Here is a 21926-nt window from a genome sequence, read left to right as displayed (position 1 = left end):
CAGTCATAACTAGTCTGTTATGCTCCCAGAAGACCATTTCACAGAAAAATCAAGTAAAAGCACCAAAGAGTACAACTGATGTGTCTACATAGAGGCTCAGAAGTAGCACTTTGTTCTGCTCACTCACGCTGTGCAACCACAGGTGCCAGGCTGGAGTTACCCCACCGCAGCACCCAACTAGAATCCAGGCACCCTAAAAGGGCTCTGCAACAGAACCGGCCCAGAACTGCCACCCTTCAGCCTCAATACCATCACTTCTCACCAAGGTCTTTGTTCAAAAGATGACCTCTTTCAAGAGAACCTTATCTAGGAGTGCTTGCGATCTGGATGTAACTCAGATCTAGAGCTACGTTACGGAGTGAAGATACTTAAAAGCTGCCCTGAAGAGGCCAGAAAACCAGTGAGTGGGTCTGTGTGTCGTACTGTGACTCAAGCCAACGTTTCAGTATTACTGTTTATTAGACGCATGTATTGAGATTAAAGGAGTCAGTGCAAATTCCCAGATTAAACACATCTTAAGTACTTGTTTTATGGTTATTATTATAACACATCTCCCTCTATCAGCATACAGTAGAGCAGCTACTCTAAAGACCATTTTCATACAGGAAAAGGCTTACAAAGTTGTATCTCAATTAAGAGGCCTCTCAACTACCCAATGTTTTATTAATAAATTTAAGTTAAAAAAAAACAAACCAACAACCAACCCCCAAAACCTTAAATGGAATGTTGTGATCCATTCAGCGGTCTTTAATTTAGTATGCTGCAAGTTTATTGTCAAACTACAATTAGCTATTAAAGAAGCATTTGGTGTGCAATGGAAAAAGCTGAACAGCTTGTGTTCTACCAACCATTTAAAAAGCTGATGCACAAAAAAATAAAATAATAAAAAAAAGAATTCACTGTTTTCCTACATCAGTTCAACATTAAAAGGTTTGTCTTTTTATTTTTTTTCCAGTTAAAAAACAGTCGGGACTATTATCTTGGTAATAGCTTCCTAAAAAAAGACACAGAACAGCAACTTCTCACCAGACTGCAGTTTCTATCCTTATACCGGTACGGAATGTTTCTAGGCCTTGACTAAAACTGCTGCTTCTGGCCATCAGTATCGTTTCAAGATGTCTGGTGTGTAGTATCTTCTTCACAAGCTTATCACTTCTCTCAGTGAAAACATTTCTCGTTTGTGCTCTTCACACAGAAGATGGAAAAGTGATATTACCACCTGTTTGTATGGAGTTTCCAATCATTTCACAACGAAGTCAAAATACCTGACTACAAGTTCTGAAAGTTCAGTTGCAATACAAAGTAGAAACGACCCTCTGAGCGAAAACAACCTTCAGTTTCGTATATAACAGTTAAACAATACGTAGCTGTTCCTAATGTCACCTTTCCACAGGTGGGAATTATTTGATGAGCGATACTTAACACATATAGCACTTTTTTTTCTTCTTGCAGGTGCTATAGAATGCAACAGAACTACCAACACCTCTATGGAGGCAGCTATCAATATATTCTCCCCACTGCAGAGAGAGTGCATGTGCGCAAAAGGTAGGCACAAGTGATTTTCCAAAGATTATACCACAAGTATGCAGTAAAACTTGAATAAGACTCGGTATTTTCCAGCTCCTAGTCTTATGCCATTTCTTTTATACATTGCTGCCTTGATGAAAAGGAAAAGTCCATTAAAAGGAAACAAGTTTCCCAGAAGAAGTCACAGCTATTAGAATAAAATCAGGAAAAACAGGAGGGTTTACATCTATTCAGGAAAAAGAGAATCTATCAGGGAGGGGGGAAAAAAAACGAAACAAAAAAACAACCTTATGAAATGTCACCCCGTTACATTAAATTTGTTTCAGTCGTTGAAAACCAGTGTTCCAGGATACAATTTTTATAAACATGTTTTATTTGTCTTACTTATACCATTAGAACTGTAACTGCTGGCTGTCATTTCCCTTAAAAGGGGAAATCAATTCAAACACATACTGGTGCTTTTCAAAAGATAGCAATTAAAAGGGCAGCAGCAGCGGGCATTTGAGATTTCTTAAAACCTTCAAGGCTGCAGGAAAGACAGAAGGACATGTGACCAAAAGTGTTATGATTATCCATTAGAGATTTTCATCAGTACCGGCATCAGTTATTTAGGTGATAATACAGCAAGGTCAAGTATTAGTGACAGACAATGTGCAAGTCATAAGGAATGATAAGAGAAATACCAATCCTTACAAAAGTCATTGCTATCAAAGAAACTTAAAAGTGTTTCAAAGAGATATCTAAATACTTCACATCAAATATACAGTGGCCATCCGGATTATCTCTCACATTTGTTGCAAAATTTTGTTGAAGTGCCAAATCAAAGCTGGTTTTTTTTCTTTCCTTTCTTCTTTAAAAAAAAAAATAATAAAAATTACACAGTTACATTAGCAGTTATGCAAGCGATCTTAAATCCTTAGCCACAGGAAACAGGGCCCTGGTGATGAGGAGTGCTGTAGCTAAGGGTGCTTCTTCTTTGTTAAAAAAATGGCTAGAAGCCTATTTGTCTATTTAGGGAAATATGCATCACTACGCATCTTGAACTGTTGAGTGCTTCAATTTAATAAGAAAAAGCTGAAATGCAGTTGCTCTACCAAGCCACACTTCACCTTTTCCATCCTTTCATGGGAACATTTAAGTTTTGCCAACTGCCACCACAGTAAATCTTTACGAATTTGCAGATTTTATCCAAATTTGTTACATCACTTTTAAATGCCAGAAGTGAGTCTTTTTTTTTTTTTCCTGCCACTTCAGTTAACCATGGAGATTGGATCACCCTGAAAATTGCTTTTTGCTTTACTCTTAGCAAGGGTGAGGAATCTGAATCTCATGTGCAAGGCTCAAGATGATGCTTAGGACAGAACATGCAGAGTAAACGTTGTTTCGTTCCTTTCCATATCCAGGTAATATAAAGCTGGCAACTGTAGTCCTGTCATTATGGGTAATGAAAATAGTCCCTTTACAACAAACTTCCTGTAAGGGAGAACAAATAGATAATAACTCTTCTGGTAACATGTATAGTACACTGGCCAGTGTGTTTTTGGCGTTTAATGAAATCCTGTGAATTTCTTTAATTCACTTGCTGAGCATTCATTTGAGGCATCCCTCTGTTTGGTCTTGGGGGCCCACCACGACCTAGAAAATATAAAAAGGCACTTGAATTAGGCACGAAGTCAGGGTATTTAAAAAAAATAATCCTAAAAGCACTGATCTAAACTTGTAAGAATTTCCAATTTTTATTTTGGCTCCATATGGTTCTAAAAGCTCCTTTGAATCAAAACTCAACACCATGTAGCCTGTCTTTACAGTTTTCAGCTTTATCCCAAGACTTTTTTTCCCCAGAACTACAAAGTTACACTCCAAATAAAAACAGGGGGTAAAAAAAGAAAAAAAAAAAAAAAATCACATCATGAAGATACAAACATAAGATTAAGATCAAAAGTTTTGCAGCAATATAAGGAGTAATTGGTTTAGTGTATTTTAAATATAAGCACCATGAACTAACTAATCATGTTTTAATGAAGGAGTAAAAGAATGGGAGTTAAGAGACTGCCTGTAGCTCACACTCTCTGTATATAAGAATTGGAGGTCACTTGGGGAATCCCTCTCACATTTGCCTGCAGATGCCTGACAATGAAACTCAAGACATTTCTTTGCTATAGTTGTGCTTCCTAAAATAGGCTCCCAGTTTCCCCACAGCCTAATTTTATGCTGAATTTCAGGCCACAGTTCCACACTATAGTGCTGTCAGTACCCAGTCAAGGACAGAACTCTTCAAAACCAAACTACCACACAGAACTGTGGTTTCAGGGGCAGTGCAATTTACAGCTTTGAGCTGCCCTCACTGACAAGGCTTTGGTGAGAACTCAAGATTCTCATGGAAATGCCTGTATTGACACAGAAGAGTCTCATCACCAAAAATCTACTAAAAAAAAAAAAACCCAAATGTGGAAATAGTGTTGAAAATAAAAATTTTAAGTTCAACTACAGTCTCATTGTCTGTTTTCTCACATTAACACCTGGCAAACACTCTTACGAAGCTACAAGACTAAAAGCAACAGTTCTGTAAGATCATGGAACAGATGAACATGGAGGTGAGTTTTGTATTCTCAGATCAAAAGACCTCCACAACAGATGCAGTAGCACATCTTTTAGTGCTACAGAGTAGCACACAATTTTGAAGGCTGACAGCCATCTCAGGCCCTACGTCTGCTTTATAAACATCTTACCTGCAAACTACCAACACACCTGCTAAGCAGATCTTAAGTCATGATAAACTCCACCAAAAAAAAAAATAATCTCCCTTTCCTAAGGCTTTCATTAATACAAGGGAACTAAAAAGTTCTGTAACATTTAAAGTATCAAAAGCAATTGTTTCAACTTCTTTTCAAAGAATTCCTCATTCAATGGCCAACTAAACTTCCACCACAAGTTCAAAGGATCACAGTATAATTCAAGTCTGCAGGGACCCCAAGAGGTCCTCGAAGTTCAACCTCTACTCAAAAGCAGGGTCAACTATGAGGTCAGAGGAAAGTAAGTTTACTCTTCAATTGTGACCTGCTGAATAAGGAGTAAGGTGGCTCTTTAAATCCAAAACTCTAGAAGGTGGATCAAAAAAAAAAAAAAAAAAAAGTCGATTCAGCCCAAATCAATTATTCACTACTCAGGAATTACCTCTAGGAGCTCCCCGAGGTCCACTTTGTCCAGAGCCACGTTTGAAATTCTGTTGATATCCATCCTGAAGCAAAGAAATTAAGAGAGTTATGACATAAAACCTGGGCATTTTGTTATATTTCAGGAAGGCATTAATTACCAGTAAAATAAGGTGTATATATGCCAGTATGTATTATCAATGTATACTGCTAAAACTCACGTGACTTCAACATACACCATTTTGTTAAATTAATCTTAGAAAAATCTTACAAAACCTTACTCCTATTGGTACCCAGTAGGTATAATAAAACATACAATGATAAATTGTCTCTCCAGTTACTGGACATGTTGCTCAATATAAGTAAGAAATGTAAATAGATGCATTTAGCATACAAATCTTTTAAACTACACAGAGGTGCAACAGATTAATTTGCTAAAGAGCCAGTCAATAAATGAAGCCACATTTTAACAGCAGGATCAAAATCTGTGATCTCATTTTTTTATACTTGTTTAGGGATATGCACAGCGAGACATTTTCCAGTCAGTCTAAACTTTGAGCAAATTGAGCATAATTCCCTCAGAAAAACAAAAGTCTGCACAAACCTCAGAGTAACACATCAGCATTGCAGAAGAACAAGCAGTCCCAAACAAGTTTGAAAATTTAATTTCAATGGACTGACATTCTCCTTTCTTTCTCAAAGCTGTGAAAATAACTATGTTTAAGGAAGAGTTCTTTATGACTCGCCCAACTTTGCTCTAGTTACTAGACTAATTTCTTTATAGATCAATCAGCCAAAAAGAACAATTTATTATACTCAGTCATTTAATAGCCCAACTTTGCTCTAGTTACTAGACTAATTCCTTTATAGATCAATCAGCCAAAAAGAACACATTTCCCAATTATACTCAGCCATTTAATGTTCTGCTATTTCCAAGTATCTGGTTACTACCTGAACCTTCTGTCTTCATTAACAATAAAAAAAGTTATCAGAAAAGTTTGCCCTAATAGATTTATTCAAGTGCTTTTGTTGACAGGTACTTTTTTTTCTTCTATTTCTAGACTGTCACAACAGAGGGGTGACTTACCCGCTGGTAGTTTGAATAATCCCGAGGAGCATTAAATTGGGGCTGCGTGTAACCACTGTTTGGAGTGTTGGAAAAGGAAGGACGGTAGCCATCGTATCCTCCTAAGGAAGAAGGTACATGTCTTTCACTTGGAAATGATAACCTATTACTTTATGATACCATGTAAGTCAAGCAAATGTTTGCAACATCAATGCTAATATTACTACAAGAAACAAGAATGAAGACCTAAAAAGAACTGAAGAGGGCACAGCAATTCACTGCATTTCTCTAGTAATTTGAAGCTTGATTTACAGAACATCCAACCCAGAGCTAAACATAACACTAGGATCTGAATGGAAAGCTAAGACCTGCAAGGCCACAAGAGCCAACTCAAGCAAGAAGCTGACCCTCCTGAGCGCTGGGAACCATGTCAAAGGCCAGCTCCTGTCCCAAGGGTCTAACACCTGGAATCCAGATCAGTTTTAAGCAGACAAGCAGTGACCGCGGTGTTCCCTGCTGCCATCGACCTAAAAAGAACTGAAGAGGGCACAGCAATTCACTGCATTTCTCTAGTAACTTGAAGCTTGATTTACCTAACATCCAACCCAGAGCTAAACATAATACTAGGATCTGAATGGAAAGCTAAGACCTGCAAGGCCACAAGAGCCAACTCAAGCAAGAAGCTGACCCTCCTGAGCGCTGGGAACCATGTCAAAGGCCAGCTCCTGTCCCAAGGGTCTAACACCTGGAATCCAGATCAGTTTTAAGCAGACAAGTAGTGACCGCAGCGTTCCCTGCTGCAATGAGTTGTATTTTAGTTATACAGGTTTCTCCTCCACTCTCCACCCACACAAAAAGAAGAGAGGATGGCAAAAGCACACAGTACATTATCCGTTAGTTTAATGCAGAACACCTGGCAAGGAAACAGTCTCTCCCCTATTCTAACATATAAGTCTTCGTAACATTGATAGCTACGTACATGATCCATCCTATTCCCAATGTGATTAAACACAGAATGCCTTAAAAAACACTGCTTCTACCATGACTGGAAATAAAAAAAACATTTTTGAAATACCAATTGGCATCCAAATCCCTCACTTGATGGCTGTGAAATTCTATTGGGTATTTCTGCTTTTGCTTACACTTGCAATACAGGAAGCCTAACAAAACATCTAAAACTGAAGTTGCTTAAGTTAGCTAAACTAACGGAACTTTTACTACAAATTTTTACATCTTACAGAGTTTTATACCGCTGCAGTATAAAACCAACAGCAGGTCAGCTTAACACTTGGTATCTTAAGATGGTGTTTCCAGAAAGAAGTCAGTAAAAGTCTAATGAGAGCGTTTAATAAAGCTTTTTACCTCTAAATCCATTTGCCGGTCCCCTGTAACCATTCATTAAGCCACGAGCCCCACGTGATCCCCCACGAGACACTCCTCGACTGTTGTAATAAGGCTGACTGTTCCGTGGAAATCCAGTATTCTGCTGAGGAGGTTGCTGGTGATTACCCGCAACTTGATGGGTCTGGTCCGGGGAACCATGGTAAGTACCAACCACTGTATTGAGAGCAGGGAGAAAAAATGAATTATAAAAGTCAGCTCTTCTTTATTTATGTTCTCATATATACCCTCTACAAACTCAACATTCAAAGCTTTGAATTCCCATTGGATGCATCAATAAATGTTCACCCATTCAAAGAAAAATAATCTGCAGATTTAAGTAGAAAAGTACAGTAGTCAGGTATCTCACAATACTAGAACAACCCAGAAATGGTGCAAGCTCAGCAACAGGTATTGCTGATACAGGTACAATTCTCCTGTGCTACTTCAAATCCTTTAAAAATCTGCAACACACGCTCTGGAAGAAGCAGAATGAGTAAGTTAACCCACTTCCGTAACTTCCTCCTCTCTGAACTGGCAGAGAACCACCAAGAAATCTTTGCTTTCACCAGATCTTCTCCATTAAGTGTTGCTGTGCTAGCATGAGATCGATGGGAACACTTTAACAGAGCTGCTGCTTTGACTGTATGGGCTGGAGGATCCTTTTATACAGGACGTGTAAATCAAAGGCAAGAGCAGAGCACACAGCTTGAGACTACCTGCATCTTTGCAGAAAGGTACACCACAACAGCTTCAATTCACAGGGATTGGCAGGAATGAAGTGGATTACAAATATAATTTGAAGGCCATAGGCTCATTAAGATTAATAAAAGATGGAATTGTGTATGTAAGAGCAAAACAGCTTTAAAATTTAGTCTGAGAACAAAGGCTGAAGCAAGGTATCACTAAGAAATTTTCTGTGGGAAAGCCCCTCAGGAAGATTTCTCCATCTTCCATCAGGGAGCGTAACTTCATGTCTACTATGGAATACATCCTCCCTTCTCCTCAATTCTCTATTGAGAATTAAAAAGGGGGATGAAAACCTGCAGTGGGAAAGCCCCTCAGGAAGATTTCTCCATCATCCATCAGGGAGCATAACTTCACGTCTACTACACTCAGCCACAGAGCACTACGGAATACATCCTCCCTTCTCCTCAACTTCTCATTGATTCTTTTGAAAAAAAGGACCAGTAGCCTCGCAGAGAAAAGAGAGGAGTGAGAATATGCAAGAGAAACAGCCCTGCAGACACCACGGTCAGTGCAGGAGGAGAAGGAGGTGCTGCAGGCACTGGAGCTGAGATTCCCCTGCAGGGTGGAATTCCCCTGGAGCAGGAATTCCCCTGCTGTCCCCCTGCTGCCCAAGGACCAGTGGCCTTGTGGAGAGAGAAGCCCACGCTGGAGCACGTTTACTTCCAGGACTTGTGACCCCATGGGAGATCCACGCTGGAGCAGTCCGTTCCTGAAGGACTGCATCCCATGGGAAGGGCCCACACTTCAGCAGTTATGAAGAACTACAGCCTGTGGAAGGACTCACACTGCAGAAGTTCGTGGAGGACTGTCTCCCATGGAAGGGACTCCACGCTGGAGCAGTCCGTTCCTGAAGGACTGCATCCCATGGAAAGGGCCCACACTTCAGCAGTTCATGAAGAACTGTAGCCTGCAGAAGTTCGTGGAGGACTGTCTCCCATGGAAGGGACTCCACGCTGGAGCAGAAGAAGAATGTGAGGAGGAAGGAGCAGCAGAAACGTGTAATGAACTGATCGCAACCCCCATTCCCCATCTCCCTGCTGCTGCTGCATTTGAGAACACGTGACATGCTTCACTATATATCTAGGACTTCACAGTCCAATCATCTGCTCTACTGAAGCTATTGCCATTTTAGTTTCTGCTAAAATAAGTTTACCTGTCTGGAGTTGTTCTTGCTGAAGATCTGATTGTTCTACTTGGTGAGGTTGATTGGAGAAACTCTGGTTGTAACTGGCCTGGTACTGGTTTTGCTGCTTAAGGGTTTCTGGCTCATTAACAGGAGGAACGGGTGCATTCATGTTGAATACCTATAATGTCAGAAAAGTAGTTCTCTGGTCCAATTTATTTTTTACAATTCCTCATTGCATTACGTAAAGAAGTATGCAAGTCTGAGAAATGTGAATAACCAAAGACTTTTTTTACATAATCATAACTGATTCCACCATTTGCGTAACAACATAAGGAATGACTTCCAAAATAAAAGGCTTTGATATTAATTTACTACTTACTGTTTGCATGGATTGGAATGGAGCTGCATTAACATTGATTCCACTGCTATGCAAAGGTTTGCTAGATCCAGCCTGGAACACCTGCGGCTGGGATGCGGTGGGAAGCGATGAAGATGATGGGGTCTGGTCAGTGACAGAATTCAGTGACATTGAAGCCTAATAATTAAAAAAAAAAAACACCAAAGTTTTAGCAGCTTTTGAATACTATCAAAAATTTAACTTAAAAACTTCACTTTTTTTAAAAAAAAAAGTGACAATGCCTCAGGTTCACCTCAACAAATGAGTATTTTCTACTGCAGCTGAACGGCCACATTCACCATGGCATAATGGGAGATGAAAAACCTAGCAGTCTTCTCCCTCATTAACTTGAAACACAAAGGGGGAAAAAAACCTACATTTCCTAACCCAACACCACTGATGCTGATCTGCTGATGTTGGCATGTTACTTTTAACTAAATGGACAAACTATTAAGCTAAAATTCTTGCTACGACGGACTTACTGGTCACAAACAGGCTCAAAATCTTGAAATTAAACAGAACTGAAGTGGCCCTATCAACAGGTAACTAAAAATGACAAAATTCTGTTTACAAAGAAACACAGAACTAACACTTGATCACACCTACAAGCAGAGTCCTTCCCACCCCTGTGAAATCTGACTTGCCTGAATCTGGTCAATTGATTCTTTCTGTGGCCGTTGCTCTGTTGTGTGAGAAGGCTGATACATGGGTTGGGAGGCTGAATATCCCTCACTTGTAGAAGAAACCAAGGGAACCTGACAAAATAAACCCCAAAGCCCCCAAAAGTCAGCTGATGCTCACACACAGATTTAGAAAAAGTATCACAAAACTCTGGAATGAATGGAACTCTCTAGTAAAAGTATGGATTTCCAGAAAATTTTGACAACCCTTAAAAATTAAGGAATTTTTAAACAAGTTCTGTGGATATTTCCCAATCACCTGGACACATATTTGCTTTTACTGGAAAACATCCTCCTCCTCATTTCCTTATAAAACCTCAACTACCATTACAACAAAACTGGGGAAAGACAGAGAGAAAAAGAAATATAGAGAAGTTTAAATGAGCAAACTCCAAGCTCATACAGAAATTAAGAAGCACTGGTTTTCAATGGACTGAATTTGCTCATTTTACAGCCCCTACTTCCCTACAGAGTCCATGGAAAACTCTGGCCAACAAAGCAGAGGGCTTTGCATTTGAAGCTAGTGGGGACGTTAAGAGGCAACTGGTAACAACTGATGGGTGTGTTCACATCACACCGTTGAACATTAAAAAGGAAAGAGGTAAGTTTAGCTACTGCTTGCAAGATCCCCAAGGGAATCATTGGCAGCGGTAAGGAAAGTATGAAAAAAAAATCCACTGAAGTCATAGACATCATTAACAGTAAAGTAAAAGCTAGTGCTCAGCCAACTCTGACAAAAAAATTATTCTACACCTACAAAACAACAAAACTGCTGAGAGTACCAGCACTTCAGCAGGTACATAAAAAGGAAACTCAAGAAAAAGAACCACATTCATGTTTATACAAACAAGTGACTTAAAATTTGCGGATCTAATCTGGACAAGATAAAGCAAGCAATTTATACTACCATCACTCAGATCAAACACCTAGAGGGATCAGACTCATTACTTGAGATCAGTAGAGTCCTTCAGAGATTACACAATTAATAAAATGCTTAATTAAAAAAATCAGGAAGTTCTTTAATCACTAGACAATTCAGTAAGAAATTGCTGAATTGGCACAAAAAACCTGGCACATCCTAATGAAAAGGTGAATACACCATTTACACACTGCAGAAGAACATTGAAGAGATCCTACTTAAACAGGAATTTCAGGAAAGTTCAACTGAAAACAGCATTCCAAACAAAGTCCTTCCTCTGAATCATGAAAAACCCCACTTAAAATTCACCACCATCACACAGAAACTAAGAACTGCCCAGAAGTCCACACTGGGCCATTACAATGAGCAGTGCAAAGTCCAACTGCTTCCGGGCTCGTGCCCTTCAGTTTAAGAGGCCTCTAATTAGTAATGCAATTTCCTCAATAAGTCGTACTTCAACCTTGAACCCAACAGTTACCAAACAGGGTAATATCTGATAAGACTCCATTACAGAAAATATGCCATATCTGCATAGCATAAAAACTATATATAGTAATGCTTAAGCTATAACAGACATAACAGATTTCCCAAAATGAGAGCTGCAGCTTTTTCTTTGAGTTTTTCATACAGTTAGGAATGAAGTCTTATTATAACATCAAACCTAAAATAATTTAAAATACAATTTACTAAATATGTTACCTGTGTAGCTTCTGGTTGCACAGGAACTTGATTGGGCTGGGCAAGTCTTGACTCAGCATGAACTGAAGGAAAATAAATTCACTTATTACATGGTACAATCAAACAGTTGCCAGAAGAGCATTACCATCTTATCCATTTGTTACCTGAGAGCTCGTCATCATAAAGATGATTATGCCTTTGGCATGGCAAAGCTACACTCAAAATACCAATTACTATTACCATGCAAGGTATGTTTTTTTCTAGTTGTCTAAAATAATCCAGCAATTTCCCAAAGGCTCAGCAAAACTCTATTTTCTTTGTTTATTAAAGTTTAAAATGTTCCACACTTCCAAGCAACATGTAGAAGCCACTGAGAATCTGAAGTCTACAAATAGGATGCTTCAAAAGTACAATCACGTTTGTGAGAAAAACACACTTTAACATCATTTGTGATGGCCTCTTTACTACACAGCAGTAACTGAAGCATTTCTAATAGATGATTTGCAGACTTCCCCAATATTTATGTTTAGGATTTACCATTACAAACCTGGAGGGCAAACCATTTGTGGCATGTCCAAATTCTGTGCTGGATTCATGGGCTGTGCAGATACAATAGCAGGATCCAGTGTTTGGTTCTCAAACTCCAGCATAGAGTCCTGAGAAAAAATAAAAACAATATGATCAAATCCAATTTACTGTGTTTTAAAAGTATTAACGTTCAGAGTACAGATATCATCAGGTTACAATAAAGGAAGCTCAGTCCACAGTTACACAATTGCTGGGTTTACATACGTTTTAAATCAATGCAGGTAATAAAAATTCCAAAATGTATTTATTACAATAAAAATTCAGTCCGTGCATACAAATTACAGCTCATCTGACAAAAAGATAACTGGAGGGAGATTTCAGTAGCCTGATAGAATAGGCGGTAATCTACTCTTTATTCTTCATCCTAAATTAGCAATTTGTAGGAAGAAACAAAAAAAGGAACCTAAGAAGTGCATTCCTCATTTGTTACCAAGGTGTCTTCTTTTTGGTAGGAAGAGGAGAGGCTTTTTCTGATGTATTCTGTTATCTCTCAATGCATTCCTAGTTGGTTCTAACTTAAAGAAAGCCTTCCAGAAGCACCTCTAAAGTACTCTCTCCACTAGTAGAAGTTTTTCATAACACAAAATTTAGAACTAGCTTATAGAAGAGGTATTTTACCTCTGGTCTCACTTCAGCAGAATACACACCATGGCACCCTGTGCTGCACCGCTTTCTGCCTTCTCAGTGGATTTAGTACAAACAAGGAAAAGCTAAATAACACTCTCATTGTACTTTGACAGCACACAGGTTTGAGGGCTTTGGATGAGATCTTGCTACACAGCACTATATATTGTTTGCAAGACCATTGTATTTTTCAAATAAACTACAGCAGGCTCTTTAAATCATGACTAAAAACTAAGAAAACTAGAAACTTTGCTTCTTTGATTGCAGCTTCACAGTACCACGATGGGTTCATCATACCTGCATGAAGTTATAGGGGCCCTGCATCTGTGCCATAAGGTCCTGTACTCGCTGCCTTCTAACAAGAGGATCTGCTTGAGCCACGGTAGTGAGCGTGTGAGGTTCAGGAACCGGAGGAGACGTAGCTTGTGTCTGTTGCTGCAGTGAGTTTACAACCTAACGAGAAAAAAAGCAACCGACTGAAGTTTCAGCTTAAGATAACACTGCACAGAAGTGACTCAGTAGTTCTTGAAATTTATAGCTATTGCCTCATTCGTTATAGTCGTAACTACTATAATGTTCTTGAAGAAAAATACTACATCCTCCAAGTCATGCCAGTACTGGTGGCCAGCTACTGACCTGAGCACTTGATGAAAGAGTCCAGAGACTGTGCTCTATTTGCTTTCCATCTACTCTATTCCCTGTTAAGACCAGCACTAACAAAAAAAAATCTGTTCAATATTAAAGGGTTTTTTTTAGAGTAGGATTTGAGACAACAATCTATCAACATTTGGAAATCTAAAGTTAGGGAAAATAAGTTTCAGAAATACACATGCTTGGAGAACAATTCTTTTCTTATACCTTTTTTGGTAACATAAGCGGAGTCAGAATTTTTTGGTCTATCTTAAGACTTCAGAAATCTTAAGTTTTCATAGCCAGGTCGAGGCCCAAGTTCTCGAGTGTAATCCCAGCTAATTGATTTATGGTCTCAGAGAACAGCAGGCAGCACTGCATGAAGGGACGATTGCAGAGAGCACCGTGGGGGGACACCAGAAGCAGAAGCACAACTTAGAGCGGGCAAAAAAGCTCCCATTTACTAGACATATTCCAATACGGTGCACATAAACAAAGGTACAAACAGCAACATGCTTTCAAATACCACCTTATCAACGACAGCAGAGCAACCAGGAAAGCTGAACATGAGCATCAAGTAACAACCATCACCAAACGTCTTGAAAACAGATGGTTACAAGGACAATTGACCTGCATAAAGTAGCACTTTCACATTCCTAACCGGTTTTGCTCTTTAGGCAACTCCCGTACCACAGGAATGCCATTTTCAATTTGCATTCATGTCAACAACTGTCCTTTAAAAAAAGAGGATCACTGTCAGTAAGTTGTCTCTTGCTTCTCTATTCCCATGAGCTTTTCATCATTAATAATCTTCCAGATAAACAGATAAGCCTTAAACTTACAGTTGCACAGGACAGAAATTAGTTATGAATTATTATTATTATAAATTATCATTAATAATCTTCCAGATAAACAGATAAGCCTTAAACTTACAGTTGCATAGGATAGAAATCAGTTATGAATTATTATTATAAATTATCGCACCTCAAAGTTCAAAATATTTATGTAAAATATTTGGTTTCTTAGAACTGCAGAGCAGATTTCTGTACAGCAGTCACAAAAAGTGACAAAACAGTCCTAGCTTAGACCAGTTCTGTAGTAGTGTCTTAACTTCAAACCTGAACTCCCTCTTTCCACCCTCAAAGCCTGTAATTTTTTTAGTAAACTTCTCAAAGAAACCTACAGCATCTCCCAGGATGCCTACTCCTTGCTCAGATATACAAACACCATTTGTATGTGACATTCTGCAAACTCATTTTTAGTAAACTTCTCAAAGAAACCTACAGTATCTCCCAGGATGCCTACTCCCTGCTCAGATATACAAACATCATTTGTATGTGACATTCTGCAAACTCAAACTCCAATGACTCTTTCCTTGACCAAATCCCTAGCCACATGTAGTAGAAAATAAAATAAAATAAAAATATCTCTAAACTAAACTAAAAAATTACTACAACCTACATTCCTCAAGATCCAAATCTCCCAGCAGGAGAAAGCCAAGGGGAAGCAATGTAACAATTCCCATGCTTCCCACACTGGGAAACAACCACAACCGCTCTGCTGTATTACCCAGTCCCCAGACTCCAAATTATGGACTCTTTCCAAATTAAGAATAAACCCCTGTGAGCGGAAAAAACACCTTTTTGAACATGTTATTCGGCACATGTATATAGACCTCTTGCACATTACAAAGCTTTAAAATGGAAGTAAAGGGAAAAAAAGGAAGCCAGATGACTAGGTGAAACTTGAACGGTAAAGCCAGTGGCTACTCATCTCCTCCACAACTATTACCAAAAATATTCTCAGTTATCAGAGTACTATCACCCAACTTGGGAAGTCCAAGTCATTCATAACAATTCAGTATCACCAAGACAAAACAAGTTGATGGAATAATTAAGAATACAGAACGGGGACAAAATTTTATCAAATGTTTTACTTTTTCACAAATAGTACAGTACTAACTTCAGATGGTGTTTAACATTTTATATTGTCTCTGTCAAGCCTCTTTTTTTAACATCAAAGGAACTGTTTAGAGCCTATTCCTTTAGTCTTATTGTCACTACCAGGTACTTTGACCTATTACAATCATAGTAGGATGAAACTACAAAAAAAATATATTAGAGTTTTGCATGCTGACTTTCCAATGAACAGGCTCTGGTTCTACAATTAAGAGCTTTCTAACAGCCTGCTGCATGAAAAAGGTGTAGAGAATAATTAAATGTAAGGATCATTAGTCAAAAAGCAAATGATTACCCCATCATAGATCTCCCATTCATCTCAGGGGACAGCAGCAAGGTGAAACTTTTTTCTGCAGAATAGCAGAAATTGCACACTCCCCCCTCCTGCCACCCTGCCCCTCCACCTTCTCAGCAGGCAGAGCTGCTCAGACACAGTCAGAGAACAACAGGGTTGAGGCAGCCAAGGGGCAAAGGAAGAGGAAAGAAGTAGTAAAAACAGGAGTTTAGTGAAACCACAAACCAACCAGAATGAACCTGTATTCTGGCAGGCACAGAACCGTTTCCAGCTCTACAAAAAAAATATACGCACATCCATCCAACCAAAGTTCCATAATCTAAGACACAGAACTTTCTATAGAAGCAGCTTCAGCTACTTATTACAAATAAAGCAGTTAAAATAAAATCAAACAAACAAACCTCAACAACAAGCAGCCCCCAAAACAACAAGAAAACACCCCACAAACAACCCCCCCCCTCTATTACCGCTACAAGACATCTTCACCAAAATTAAAACACCATACAATCGAAACGCAAATACATTTCTGAGAATTCACAAGCAAATTCTTCAGTTTAAAACTTATGGAAGGCCCATCCAGGAATGTCATTGTGAGACACCGTCACTTCTCAAACTATAAACATACCACAAGAATCTTGAATGTATCACATCTGCTCAATGGTTACTGGAAAACAGGCCAGTTTGTGACAGCCTTCCTCTTCATAAACAATTACAGAAATCTACTACATAAATATTCTCTTTCACAATACTACCAGCTGCCAAAAGTTAACAGCTCTCATTCAGAGCTCCCACTATACTAATGCCACAACTACCTCAAGCTGAAGAGCACTGAGGCTCTATACGATACCTATCATCTTCCCTAAGGATAACTCAGTTGCATTCCCAAGAGAAAAGCAGTTTCAGTGCCAGCAAGATGTCATTTCAGAGACAGTTATTCCCAATTTCCCCTTTTTGCGTTAAATCTGAGAAAATAAGGGTCTTAATTATGAAGAAGCAGTCTTCCAATTGCTTATTTGCACATACTCCAAGAAACTGGCGGACAAAGGCAAACTGAAGTATTTATCATTTGTGTTGTTCTGTGAAAACAAAGCTGAGATAATGCAGATTTAGCTGACTAGTAAAGACACGTGGAAAACAAGGAGTTTCTGAAATCAGTCTGATACAAAACTACAACCTGAATCCTTTTACCATATTAGTGCATATTACTATTATTATTCTCACGGAGTAGCATCTGAGTTTCCAGCTGTGCAATACAGAGTCTTTCAGTTTCAGGGCAGAGGGAAGCGGAACAGGCTTCAATTCTCATGTCTTCTTCCATATTACTTACATTAAAAACGACAGAGAACTAAACCTCTAGGCTACTCTGGACAATTGGTATAAACACAGATTTAATTTGGGTGTATTTCAAGATAGACTGAAGCCATTCAAGCATTAACCTTAAAATGCATCAAGCATGACTTCAATCTGCGTGGTTTTGGAGGGTTTCTTAGGTTTAAGAGATTTCTTAAATCACATTTAATAGCAATGATATTTTAAGGTTTAAGGGAATGGAATACTATGACCAGATACTACCACAATCATTCGTGTACACATGGCAAAGTTGCTTAGTTAGGTATAGGAGCTTCATATCCATCTTAAGTGTTATTACATCTCTTAGTGGTCTTCAACACTGTAAAACAGGAATTTCAACCAGACTGAATGTAAAAATTAGGCAAATTAGACAGTAGTATCAAAATGGCTCCTCTCTTTTTCACCACCTGAATACATGATGAACACTTCCTCCACTCCTACACTTAAAAGCATGGATGAGTCACATGATGAACACTTCCTCCACTCCTACACTTTAAAAGCAAGGAAGAGTCGAAAAAATTGACCATCTGTAATTTGTTGCTACAAAAGTCTAAAGTGAGTGAAAAATTAAGTCTCCAGCACCTGAAAGATGCTGCTCATACCTGTTCCTAACAGATGGGACACAACCCAATTTCCAATATATCAAACATTTGAATGACTCCGTGTGACTTGTCCTTTCCAGTACGTGCAGAACACAAATTCTAGCATAATAAAATGGACTTGTACATAGAGCCTCAAATCTGAACTACCAAACTGGGATTGGACCCCAATAGCAATAGACCAGAAACATCACAAGTGAACAACCACTCCATGGCAAAGTAGTAACAAGTTAAACACTTGAACTATAGCTCTTTAAAGCAGAGACATACAGGCAGGCACATTTTAACATCAAATTACGTGCATATTCAATCTGGAGTAGATGTTAGTTGAGATACTAATTTTCAGCTCCCTCTCCATGGAACCACGCAATGACACGCACAACTATGCCATGCTGCCAGCAGCTGGGTAGATAAACTTAAGTTCTACATTTGCAGCAATGTTCTCTTAAAAAAAAAATAAAAAGCCTAAAAGCCTTTACAAAAAAAAGTCTCTTTCAGCCTAAGACTTAAGTCCCGTTTTCCCAAGCAAGCCACTACTGAACAAAGCAAGTTCTCCACAAACTCAGCCAGACTGCATAGCTTCTATTTTAGGTACTCCTGAGCTAAATATATAATTGAAGACTGAGTAGTGAGTCCAAGCCTACTTAAATATATGTATTTTTGTATATATTAGGGGAGAAGGGATGCAATACTAAAACCTATGAGTTGTGAGTCAGCGGAAACAGGGATTGCAATTTTACCTGCAGTACACAAGATCTTACCTCAACCGTTTCAACTGTCCACTCATCTACCTGTTCCTTCTCACTACTGCTGAACTGAGTCTCTGCCATGAATTGTCTGTTTACATACTAAAATAAAAATAAGAAAGGGTATGAAAGTAAAAGTAAGTGGCATTAAAGGTATACAAAATGACAATCTTTCCAGTGAATAATACCTCAGTTGATTCAACTTCAGCTGGTTCAGTAAATTCTTCCGCTGGATCAGGTTCTGGAAGAAAAATGTATTATTTATGTGAAAAAATAAAGCAAACCAAACCTCGTGTTACAGACCTAGAAGACAGAAGGTTAGATGAGAAAATCCCCCCCCCCCCAAAAAAAAAGTAGAGTTTTGAATTGTGATTAATTTGTGATAAATTGAGTATTTATTTAAAGAAGTGTGACAGACTACTACTACACAGGAAGTACAGTTAAGTATAAGAATTAATGGACACACTTCTACTCCTGAGTGACATGAATAACTAATATTAGAAGTTTGCTACGTGTTAAGGAATGAGTCGCCTTGTCAGACATCTTCAAGGGGATGGGATTTTGATTAGATCTGAAACTAGAGCCTCAATATTGCTGACTTGTACAGTTAAATAGCTGCTGGGTTCAGAAACAAACCTATCGTTATGAGGCAGATAAAGAAACTTGTGTCTCAGAACGAGGACAATAACAACAGGACACTAACAGAGAATTAAGCAGTAACAAGGATTTTCAGAGTTTTGAAGTAAAATTAAAAAAAAAAAAAGAAACCAAACACATTAAATCTTTGCTATGAAAAGATATGTTTCGTTATCCCAAATTTCAATTTCTCCACAAAATATTCTAAAGGGAACTCAAAAGATTCAACACGAATCTCTTCTTCAAGTCTGGTACCATGTTCACAAGTTTTAAGTATATAAACATACATTTTACTTCAAAAACTCTTTCCTTTTAACAAAGGGTTACATCAATGGAACCACTGAAAAACAGAAAAGCCTCAGGCAACCAGATCTTTAATCACTTTAGTACTACAGACAAACAAGATTTTGTTTATAAATCATAATGAGAAGTTCTACAGGGAAAACAAAATAGGAAAAAGGCTATTTTCGTTTGCCTAGACTTGCTTCTAAATAATGTCATTGTTGGCCTGGGTTCTTATTTCAGCAAGTCACATATTTGACAGAGAAATGCTGAAAGATGTGCTCAAAACCAAGTACTACTAAGGGACTTTGTTCTCCTTCATTCAGCTGATGCTCCACAGTTAGAACAGTAAGTCTTTCCTTGCACTGACCGAAGACATTTATGACAGGATTACGAAAGGATTACGGTCCCTCCAAAGTAGCTGGCAAGAGTCAGCCTTAGAGAACTCTTCTGGAACACAGCTCTGTTTCTCCTTCCCCATGGGTCAGGACAGGGAACTGCCAGAGAAGGTACAGCAGAAGACTACAAAGAGGATGAGATGAGGGGCCTGGAGCATCTCTCTAATGAGGAAAGGCTGAGGGGCGTAGGTCTTTTTAGTCTGGAGAACAGAAGACTGAGGGGGGATTTGATCAACACCTATAAATACTGAAAGGGTCGGTGTCAGGAGGATGGGACCAGTCTTTTTTCAGTGGTGATAGGACAAGAGGAAATGAGCACAAACTTGAACAGAAGTTCCACCTGAACACAAGGAGGAACTTTTTTCCTTTGAGGGTGGCAGAGCCCTGGCAGAGGCTGCCCAGAGAGGTGGTGGAGTCTCCTTCTCTGGAGACATTCAAAACCTGCCTGGACACGTTCCTGTGCAACCTGCTCTAGGAGGACCTGCTCTGGCAGGGGGTTGGACTTGATGATTTCCAGAGGTCCCTTCTGACCCCTTATCATTCTGTGATTCTGTGACAGGGCTGAACAACTGCCCCTATACATGGTACCTGGCCAGATTTATAGCCAATTATCAAGAAATGACATTTTTATTCAAAACACCTGTACACCTCAAGAATTCAGAGACAGGTGATTTTTGCGTTTAAAACTGCATTTGGAATTATTCTGACGAATCCAAAGAGACAAGACAGTACAGCACAAATATGTCAGTCATGCAGGATCTCCATATTCTTACCAGCTTCTGCTACAGTGTCTTCTACTGCAGGTGCGGGTGCTGCCTCTTCTTCCTCACATAGTCCATTCTGATGGTTGTGGGTGCTATCAAAGTAACTAGTTTGAAGAATACGTTCAACAATCTCCTTTAGCGCTTTATCTGGGAAAATGTAAGAAGTAAAAAGATTAACAGAAATTCAATCCTAATAGTATTTTCCTTCCTTCCCAAAGATCCCACATAAATGTTATTACCCTTTTGCTGGGAAGATGTTGCTGGGCCAAGCTAGTCCATGGATACTACTGTTACAGAATTTCTTCTTACTAGGTAATATTAAATAAATCAATAATCAACTTACGTACAGAAATATCTGACGGGCAAGGAGAATCTTAAGAGTATGTAATAACCTTCAGAAGGTTTGTGAAACACTTTAAAGTGAAGCAAAGTTTATGAATTTAATTGCCGTGCTTTTATTCCTGCTATTTCAAAAATGTCTGGTTGCTTAGTTTTCATTTTGGAAAGTTTTACAAACTCACTGAAGTTTCAACTGTACCCGATTTATTTGTAACTTCCTAATAAAAAAAAAACCCTTTACTGTAAGTCAATTTCTTACAAAACAACTGTCACACAAACACATTTACACAAGTAATTCAAGAAGGTTCTTCCCCTGAGGTGAAGTGGCTCAGAACAGCCTTTGTAAGTGAAACAAGCACAAGCTTGCAGTCCTTGCCTCGGATCAATCCTGTGGTGTCTTAACCCAAACCAAATCAGCCGTTGGCAAGGCAGCATTTCTGACTGTCTTGGCCAACACAAACAAAACCAGACTCAGAATGGAAGATTCACAATGCACCTCTGGCCAGTGACGTTCCCTGTATGAATCAATACATACACATAAGCAAAGAAATACACTAACATTTATCCTGATGATAAGACAAAGCAAACCAGCAACGACTGTCAATGATGGCAGTAAAAGCTCATCCCAGGATCCAGACACAATACCCAGCACAGCTTCACTCAGTAAGAGAATGACTAGGCCCCCAGTGAAGGACAGAGCTCCCTCCTGGAAACAATCCTCATACCTTCTCCTTCCTCCACCTCTTCAAAAAAGCCTGAGGCACTTAACTTTGGGCTCTCACCAATATCTAACATCACAACCATTTCAGACCTGAGTTCTTTCAGGACAAACACTGTGAAAATTAACATTTCTGCAAGAAAGCAGTCTATTTGCATGATTACACCATGATTTACCAAGCTAATCAATCAAAATAGGGCAAAACCAGAAAGCTCTTTGCAGGAGACAAGAAGGGCAGAATATCACACTGAATATGACCTAGTATATACATGGCCTTACTATTGACAAAGCTCCTTGTTCACAAACGTGTTTCCAGAAAAAAAA

General features: G+C 38.9%; 1 protein-coding gene across 4 annotated transcripts in view; it reads right to left on the bottom strand.

Moving 5' to 3' along the window:
- Nucleotides 1-440: 440 nt before the first annotated feature.
- The window catches only part of CAPRIN1 (cell cycle associated protein 1), a 37148-nt gene continuing 15662 nt past the window's right edge, over nt 441-21926 (bottom strand). For 2 of the 4 annotated variants that reach the window (XM_014948840.1, XM_014948841.1), the window contains 13 exons: nt 20555-20692; nt 18654-18706; nt 18481-18567; nt 13185-13340; nt 12223-12331; nt 11697-11758; nt 10043-10153; nt 9381-9536; nt 9029-9179; nt 7108-7302; nt 5767-5867; nt 4702-4765; nt 441-3162 (listed from right to left, as the gene is read on the bottom strand). In XM_014948840.1, coding sequence (XP_014804326.1) covers nt 3098-3162; nt 4702-4765; nt 5767-5867; nt 7108-7302; nt 9029-9179; nt 9381-9536; nt 10043-10153; nt 11697-11758; nt 12223-12331; nt 13185-13340; nt 18481-18567; nt 18654-18706; nt 20555-20692 — 1448 coding nt within the window. In that variant the 3' untranslated portion in view covers nt 441-3097. The remainder of the gene's footprint in view (nt 3163-4701; nt 4766-5766; nt 5868-7107; nt 7303-9028; nt 9180-9380; nt 9537-10042; nt 10154-11696; nt 11759-12222; nt 12332-13184; nt 13341-18480; nt 18568-18653; nt 18707-20554; nt 20693-21926) is intronic. The other 2 variants (XM_014948844.1, XM_014948843.1) reach the window with 2 other exon arrangements.

The sequence above is a fragment of the Calidris pugnax genome, unplaced genomic scaffold (genome assembly GCF_001431845.1).
Source record: "Calidris pugnax isolate Ruff unplaced genomic scaffold, ASM143184v1 scaffold107, whole genome shotgun sequence".
Lineage (NCBI taxonomy): Eukaryota > Metazoa > Chordata > Aves > Charadriiformes > Scolopacidae > Calidris > Calidris pugnax.
Note: the sequence above shows the minus strand (reverse complement) of the source record. Positions and strands in the feature narration are given on the sequence as shown.